At 43.5% G+C, this 9,261-nt stretch overlaps 1 protein-coding gene across 13 annotated transcripts in view; it reads right to left on the bottom strand.

Annotated features, from left to right (window-relative positions):
- Positions 1–380: 380 nt before the first annotated feature.
- RERE (arginine-glutamic acid dipeptide repeats) overlaps positions 381–9,261 on the bottom strand; it is a 1,284,697-nt gene continuing 1,275,816 nt past the window's right edge. For all 13 annotated transcript variants that reach the window (XM_086921406.1, XM_086921411.1, XM_086921410.1 and 10 more), the window contains one exon: positions 381–2,495. In XM_086921406.1, the coding sequence (XP_086777532.1) occupies positions 2,462–2,495 (34 nt within the window). In that variant the 3' untranslated portion in view covers positions 381–2,461. The remainder of the gene's footprint in view (positions 2,496–9,261) is intronic.

The following is a 9,261-nucleotide window of genomic DNA, read 5'->3' as shown; positions in this document are numbered from 1 at the left end:
TCAATAAGGTCAACAAAAAAATAAATAAAAGGTTGATCAAAAAATTATGCGGTATCTATCAGGATCCGTGATGCTTGCACAGAACAAAAGGAACTGATGTCAGCGTGCCAGGGTGGCACCTATATCACATATGAAGCTGAGTGATGCCTCCTACTAGTGCACAGAGGTTCTGCTTAAAGTTTTCCAGATCCAGTCTAATGCATGGGGTATATTTTAAGGTGAGAATCTGCTGTCAGAAACCCTACATAACACTTTAAACAAATAGGCTTACCATGGTGATTCAAAGCATTTCCTAAAATTAAAATGAAAGAAAAGGCAGTAGCATCCTCTTGCATATTTGCATAACAATGCAGAAATTAGGACAACACACAAGTAAGATATACTGGAAGAAAAGTCTTAAATAATGACATTTAATAGTACAAGAAAACAAAAAGAAAATCCAGACGCTGTACACAGACTGGGATTGGAACTTCCTGATACAGGTTTTACCCCAAATATCAAAGCCTTGCCAATATACGCCCTCAGGAAACGACGGCGTTCACCAGCAGTCACTTCGTTTTTGGCCCAGATCGGCACACAGGAGGCTCGGAAGCGCAAGTAGAAGCGCCACCTCCCGGAATGATTTACTACAATCTTTATCCATATTTTAAACCAAAACAGTCATGGACCACCATGTATAACAGTCTACAACAGTGGGGTATGTGCATCCCATGGATTGGGTCAGGAGGGAGGGTGGTGATGGTGCACTAGCAGGAAACCTGCTCCTTGCTTGTAGACCTCAACTGAATGTACCTCTATCCTTTGTGTATACAATGTTCCTGGTGAAGACCATCTCCAAAATGAGATCTAATCTAGATGTAAAGGGTGGGGGGTGAGGGATTGAGGACAGGAACCTTAATTTGTAGTACAGTGTGGAGACGAGAAGGTTACAAGAAAGAACCAGCAATTCTGAATTTATTTGCTTAAGTGCTGCCATTGACAGGTGAGTGCTGCCCTAATATAGGCCCTTAGAGCATTGGAGAACCGATAAGAGCTTGTCAGCTCAGTAGAGATATGTATTAAAGAGGATTACGTCTCACCCAATATAAGGGCACTTCGGCCTCGACAAAGAAACAGCCACACCGATGTTGTGGCTCTTGGCTGGACCTGTTCCGTGATCCAATGCATTGCAGACATAGTCAAGGCAGCACTCTCGTTCAATAAAAGAGGAGATGGAGAGATGAAAATAGATCTCAGCCAAAACCCAGGCCATGCATCTAAGCCAACTTTAAATAAAATCTGTATAAAATCTTCAGTAGTACAAATCGTTAGTAACCCTTTACATTACAAAACTAACACAGATTGTTTTTTAACTTAAATAAAATATACAAGTTCTATACCCTGCCCAAAACCATGCCGTCCTAACAGGATGTTCATTGGCAGTTTATAACTTGAAACCTATAGAGTTTATCTTTTAAATATAAAATATACTCTTGAAATTTCATAGGTACCAATCACAAATGGAAAAAAGGGTTTGACAATAGGCTAAAAGCACAGCTTTTTGGGGAAGGTGCTATGGAGAAGAGAAAGAGTAAACAACACAACATAAAACATAATACGTTAAGGAGGGCAGACATTAAAGGAACTGGACAGAAGAGCCAAAGAGAAATTGGCAGATCAGCCCAGGGAGGTATCACGGAGATGATCACTGGTAGGAAATGATTGGGATCATCTATGCTAAGGCCTGCAATGAACAGGATGGAGGAAGGAACCAGTCTGCCCAGTAGGTGGTCAGTACAGGACATAATCGGATTATAAGAGGTCCATTAGAAATCAGTATTGCAAGACAGCTTAATTCAGAAGTCTGGAAAATGCCAGGAAAATAAAAAAATGTGACCTTTGCAGACAATACAGATAACTGGAAAGCTTTAAAAGCAGGCGTCACTAGATTCCCGCAGACACAATCCCACTCTCCCGCAATCTCATCAAAGTAACCGTTATGTAAAAAAAATATATGTGTTCAGCAGTCCAACTGGAGTTGTCCGTACCAGGATAATAGATCAATTAGGAGTTGGGTGCACGTTTTTGTGTCTTTTCCAGATTCTCCTCATTCACCCGCACTGTTCATCATCTCTGCTCATACTAGAGCCTTGGGGTACAGGCTTGTTTCCTCTTTGCTGGCCTCCGCTTGGTGCCCAGTCTGGATTCACGCACTCACAAAGGGGGTGGGTGCAGGGAGGTATGTCTCCACCAGACCGTCCAGAAGGCTTCATGCAGGGGGAGGCAAACCAGTCCTTGTGGAACCTTCTCTAACCAAGGAAAAGTAAGTACGAGGGCACATTTTCGTGGTTTTCTTTGTGCGTGAAAGTACAAAGAGGCAGTCTGTTGGTGAGTTCCCTTGTCCATGCCACACAGGGTAATTCAGCAAAACTGCCCACGCCTCCCCAGGATACGATTCGGTCTTCAGTGCTTCACAGCAAAATTACAACTGCTTATCTCCTTCTTTCTTTAGCCGACTGAAAGAAGAAAGGAGAAATTATGGAGACATTGGTAAAACTAAGGAAGTTCAATCTGCAAACACTCTACAACAGACAGGGTGCCCTTGCTTAAGAGTTTCATTTCTAATTTCTATTCAAGTCAATTAACATACATCGCACAAGAAATTGCACTTAGTAAAAAATGAACACACACTGAGGGTTAAACAATATCAAATGCAGACTTCTTACACAGATAATGCAATAGCTGCAGCTTATATAAACAAGTGACATCTCTCGGAATTGGTCCTCTCTTTTGAAAGTTACATTTTACTTCAATTAGTCGCTAAATGTGCCATTATTGCAGAAGTGCACAAAGGAAAAACACACAAATGGTACTTACCTGTAACTACAACTGTCCAGAATTAGATTAGCTTTTGTCATGGACTACAATGGACTGAAATATTTCCACTCATCGGGCTGTAAAACCACTTTACATTATTCACACAGTGATATATAAATGTTATCACCATAACAACTTCTCAACATCACTAGGGCTCAGTTTCTCTCATTCGATTAGAGGATGCGTAATATGCTCTGCCACTGGCAGTCATGTTACATTCCTATATAAAGAGTAGGTCAATCGTACCGAAAAGGCTCACCAGAGCTAGTTGGAATATTCAACAGAATAAACAGATCAGCTGTTCCAATTGCACCACTGTGTTGGTATTATATCTAAGCAATTAGGCTCTACAAGCTTGCAGAGTTTCCCAAGATGCTAGTTTGCAGATTTATTTAAGTGTGGTCTTGCGATGTAAAACTACAGAGCCCACACTCTGATTCTTGTGGAGTGTGCTGCAAGTCAGTCTGGCAGCAGAGTGCTGTCTACAAAATAACACAGCCCTAGGCAGCTAATGAGCCATCTAGCAATCCTTTATTTTAATATTGGTTGCTTTTAGCTGAACAACTATATGAAAAGGATGACTGGCTAAAGGCATTCAATTATTTGATCCATACTAGGTATAGAATGTAGAACCCACCTACGGCTGACAACCTTCTATAAGAACACAAGCAACGAAACAATGGCTAGTAACTCCAAATGATCTTTAGTAACAAACCTATGAGCAGTTCCGACTGAACTTCGAACATGTATCATGGGAGACCCCATGTGTGTGCAATGGGTACCCAGAGTAATTCGTTGAAAATCGCTGATAAAAAGCAAGGGTTCTGCTAGTAGTTTTTTAATAGTGCATAAACAATAATGGCTACACTGGCAAGCTCTAACAAATAAGAAAATACCTGATGTGGCACAACATGAAGAGAATATGACACCCTAGACAAAGCACCCTTACCACCCCTTGGCATAAAAGATCTTTGCAGAAGAAGCTGTGGCCTCCCCGAGGACCTTCATGCAATTCAAGGGGATATCCAGATGACCATAGTTTGAGAAGCAAGAAGTCAAATTACTACGTTCTGAAAGCCTGGTCACTGATTTAATATTCTTCTTGTAGGTCCATCAACATTTGTCTGGCTATGTTCGGACTATGAGATTAATCTTTGAAAAATGAGACAAGAGACTTGTCAGACTTTACTGAGCGACTTGAATTGGAGGCACCATGTAAATCTAGTTACTGGACAAGGGAATCAAACATGCTTCCCTCACACACTGATTACAGTAAGGCCTGGAGTTGGCTTCTTGTAATTTTTAGTGATCAATCATCACAATCGATCCACTTCTATCATTTTCATTTGGAAGGAGCTAAACGGAAGAGTATTATTCCCTTTGACTCCAGGTTCGGTGAAACTGGGAGCATAGAATATTTAGTCTGCATTTTCCTCAATGGAACGTAAGGTAACATATGGCGTTTTCAATGTTGCAAAAATGTTATACATTAACTCACTGATTAGTAAACAATTATGCTCTTATAGCAGATGCCTTCAAGCTCATAATTTAAAGTTGTTAAACCTTGGACAGTGCACCAATATGGAGAGAATGCCCCGTTTGAGAGGAGAGTGCTAGGCTGCCGACATTTACAAGAGTGAGACAGAATTTCGTTTAGCCACGCATGTTGAGGTAATACATTACCGTATGTAACGGGGCAAAATTGGAGGACATCAAAGTACGAATTTCAGGGGCACATGAAGTGCCATCAGTCGCAGCATGTTTCACCGACTGTTTTCCCTAGAGTAGCCTTATAGCAAAAGTCATATGCAGACAAGTCTTTAGCATCGAGTGCGTTATCTATTTGCTCTCTACTAACCGCCCTAAAATCATCCTTATTTTCTGAAAAAAGATTCCAAAAATTGCTGCATTCACTCCTAACGTGCACATCCGCTGAAGCCTAGGACAGCAGACAAACTAGCAGCATGATGAGTGGCAAACAATTTTCAAATTTACTTTCAATGGAAGGCCATTTCAAAACCTGCGTTGTCACTATAGAGCAGAAGATGTGGAACCTAAAACGTTGCACCTCTTTTTGGAGCTGTGAGCATTGAAGGAAGAAGAAGCAGAGATGCCACCCATAATTAAGATATCATATTCAGGTGCTTTATATCTTGCTATTTCATTTCTATGTTGTAGAACAAAATGAGGTAATTCACCGATCTAAGTTTCCACAAGCCTTCTGACCAACACAACTAGTCTTGCCTGAGGTCTCAGTGAGGCTTAAAAAACAAAAATAAAGCGTGGAGAGTTATAGCTACAATATACACTTTTTTTCCTGCACTATATGTAACCTGGTGAAATCCAGAATGGGATAGTCCAGAGTAAGTCAGTTAATCTGCTTCTCTTCACACCCAGCAACAATTTTGGACCGGTGGCCTGAATAAAGTTGACAAGCTGCCAAAATGACATCAACCACCTAGTATCATAGCTAAAGCCTTGTAGTTGGTTCTGCTCAATCTCTATGAGGTGTAGATTTTGAAGGCAGAGCTTCAAATGGTACACTCCTAGCAGAACCCTTTGCTCCTTGGTCACAAAGATGGTGGTAGTCCCTAAATGTAAACGAGCTACCTGGGATGGCAGAAGTTTTGTCATCTGCAGTGCCAAGGCCTCAAATCAACTTCCTTTTCACATTGAATCCCCTCCGGATTTGATTTCTTTCAGGAAATCATTGAAAACATTGCTTTTTAACACTAGGCCAATCTGAATCATATCCTTAATTCTGCCTATAGATATTTTGAGCTAGCGCCAGGACACCCTTGGGTTACTGTGCGCTTTATAAGTTAATTTAACATAACGTAACAGAGTCCAGTGAATCCCTATAGGTATTGCAGAAGCTAAAGTAGATAAATACCTTACTCTATTTTGTGGTAGTGTTGTTGAGCAGTCAGACTTATCAGGAGGGTAGTGTTAAGCATCTGTTGTGCACACTCAGGCAGGAAATTATGTCACAAACTCAAAGACTGAATCCAGACCAATTGTATAAAGGGGTATTTTGCAGTTTTAGTTCTAGAACCAATTGGTACTTTGTAGCAGATAAGTTAAACTCTTCATACAATGTTACTTTTCAAAAGACAGTGAATACTGATTTGGTAGGAACTTTTAATTACTTTTGCAGTTGCGAAAAACCATTGATAAACTGTTCAAAAACACTTCAAATTATGGTTAGATTACTTTTGGATCACTTCACAATTACTTTTCTAGTTTGGCATGAAACACACTCGACACACAGTTTAAGCAACACAGGACATTGATAAACAGATTAACTCGAAGAATTTTCAGAGAAAACCCACCATTCAGTTCTCTGAAGAAAACGAAGTGTTACGTTTACAGGTAAATAAAACTGTTTTAGGATTGGAGATTTGGAGGGTAAAATCAAGGTTCCCCAAGGTTCAGGTTTGCAGCCAAAGGGGACTGCGAAAGACACAAGGCTGGCTGGGTGCAGAGTGCCAATGCTAGCCAATGGGGCACCTCGGTTGGGGACTGCTCTTGGGCAGTTAACTCGGTCTTGGGAGCCAAACAGCTAAAGTTTAGGTAAGGGCAAAGGGGGTCCCAGATTGGCACCAACTCCACATCACCTGTGCCGCTGGAGCGGCCGGATGTAGGGTACTCAAGAGGTGTCAGGAGCCCAATGTTTCTCTATGGAGGATGTCGGTTGTGGTAAAAAGACTGCAGGTTGGAGGCAGACGACGGGATGAAGGGAACAAACGATGGGAGAATGAAGTTAAAGTTTCTGGAACCAGGACACCGTCGGTCGGGCACCTAAGGAATCAGGGGTTATGGGTGCGTGGTGTCCTTTCGTGCTGGGTTCTTCTCACTGGTTTCAGTAGCGGTTGGGGGGGCCTTCAGGATGAGGCCACCGGCATCAAGGAGAAGGCCAATGAAGGTTGTCCAACACTGGATCACAGGTCATGATCGCCGGGGGGACCTCGCTGGGGTGTTGGGCCACTCAAACTCAGGGGGTGGGGTGGAGAGCGGTGAAGATTCGCAGATCTGGAGTCCTGGCTTGAGTTGGACGAATCCGGTGTCCATGGGAGATCAGAGTTTGAGGCAGGGCTGGTGTCTGGGATTCTTGGAGGCTGCTGGCTGAAGGACATGCTGGGTTCAGCTTGCAGGGGTCTGGAGCAGGAGACAGGCTGGGGCCAAAACAGTTGTCATTATCCTCTTCTGCAGCATGGCTCTTCGGTCTTTCTCCTCATGCTGAATCTGAAGAGGCAAGATTCAGGGGTACCCCTAAATCCTAGATTTAGGGGTGTTACCGGGGTGTGCAGGTTGGGACCAATGGGTTCCTTCCCTAATACGCCACTCTCCAGTGGGAGGAGGGCATTATTCTCTTCATGGCAGGAGGGGTTCCTCCATCTATAAGATGGCGGGGACTGAGATGAGGACTTCACCTCGCCTCCCCCACCTGAGGTGTGGGGTTGACAAAGGTGGGCACACCTTTCTCCCTAGCTAGGTTTTCTCACTGGTTCTTGCACCCAAAATGGGGGTCTGAACCGGTGGGAGCCAGTTGCTGATAGCAACAAAAGGCTGAGGGTAGCTAACAAAGGCGGCATGCCTTTGAAGCTCCCTCTTCAGGAACCTTGCCCATCCTGGGGGTGGAGACATGACACCTCTGCCCAGGATGTGATTTATTTCCAGACCCAGAGAGCGGAGTACTCTCTACCTAATGGTCCAGAAATCTGTCTGGTGGTAGCAGATTGCTGGGAGACAGTCAAGAACCACACCAGAGTTGGTATGTTTTTTAGGGGGCATCTCCAAGATGCCCTATGTGTGAATTTTTTATTAAATCCGACACTGACATCGGTGTGTGTTTAATGTGCTGGGAAGTTTGATACTAAACTTCCTAGACTTCAGTAAAGCCATCAAGCAGCTGTGGAGTTTGTGTTTAACTCCCAACCCATGTACTCAAAATGTCTCCACTGCACTTACAATGTCCGTGAATGGAAGAGACACTGAGGGGGAATATTGCTCATGCAGCTATGCGTTCACCTGTGGTATGGTGCACCCTGCCTTTAGGGCGTATGGCCTGCTAGAAGGGTGACTTATCCATGCCAAAGGCAGTGTTTGTGGGCATGACAGACAAGGATATCTGCCATGTCCACTTCAGTTTAGTCTGCATTTAAGCACCCAGCCTGCTCGGGCAGTGTGTGGGTGTTAAGGTGAGGGGCCTCTGAGGGTGGTATAGTACATGATGCAGCCCTTAGAGGCCCTCTCTAGTCACAAGGCCCTAGGTACCAGGGGTACCTCTTACAAGGGACTTAAAGGTGACCTAGAGGTGTGCCAATTGTGGGTAACAAATGTACAGTTTTGTGAAAGAACACAGGTGCTGGGTCCTGGTTAGCAGGATCCCAGCACACACTCAGTCAAGTTGGTATTGGGTATCTGGCAAAAGGTTAGGGGGTAATCATGCAAAAAGGGGCTCTTTCCTGCATTTCTACACTGCAGTAAACACCTCTGTAGCCCAGCAGACTACACCCACAATGGAAGCTTTTTCCTCAGTTTAGGGGCAGGGTGGGGAGGGGGGGGGAGGAGGTGGGGTGTAGGATAGGGGTCAAATGGAGAGTTCAATTCTTAATTTCTGATTGAGTAATCAATGATCCAATCCAGGGCCCCGGCTGACTCAAAGACAGGACAAGTACCAAGAAGGATGAAACAAGTAATACTGGCGAATACCTGTGAATGTCTAAAACAAAAAAGAAAAGCCTGGAAAACAAAAAGGTAGTCACAAGGGAGCATAAGGAAAAATATCTTGCGTCACAACTCAAATGCAGCCACAATTACATGTGCACTAACAAAGTCCATAGCCTTGACTAGGAGTGATTATTTTACAGCAAAGTGACTTTTTGTTTAGTATAAGGCTGGCCACCAATGCCAGAATCAGCAGAGGCTCCTCAGATGAGGGCTCTGCTGGATCTGGAGGGAGTCAGAAAATGGATTCTCTTCCAAGAATGGATGATTATTTTTGGTCAAGAGTAAGCCCTTGACATCAAGGCCAGTCATGGATGCTCTGGTTATCAGCACGGATCTCCAAGTTGAGAAATATAGATGTTGAACAATACTACCCCAAACGCCCCTGGACATTGAATGTTGAGATACTGAAAATCTCAACATTGCCATGTATGCAAAGTGAAACATATATTTGTTTGATAAACTGAAGGGTGTCAGTTTTGCCTCACTCCATCTTCAGAGTAGGACTAATACCTTCCACTAAAGGTGGAACCGCAAGAACCTTTCCCTGCCATTCCTAATGAACAAGTTACTTACCTTCGGTAACGATATATCTGTAAGAAACAGTGGTTAGTATTAGATTCCTTACCTTAGAATATCCCCAGGCGTCAGATTGGATCTGGAAATTTTTGCGTA

The sequence above is a fragment of the Lissotriton vulgaris genome, chromosome 5, assembly GCF_964263255.1.
Source record: "Lissotriton vulgaris chromosome 5, aLisVul1.2, whole genome shotgun sequence".
NCBI lineage: Eukaryota > Metazoa > Chordata > Amphibia > Caudata > Salamandridae > Lissotriton > Lissotriton vulgaris.
Note: the sequence above shows the minus strand (reverse complement) of the source record. Positions and strands in the feature narration are given on the sequence as shown.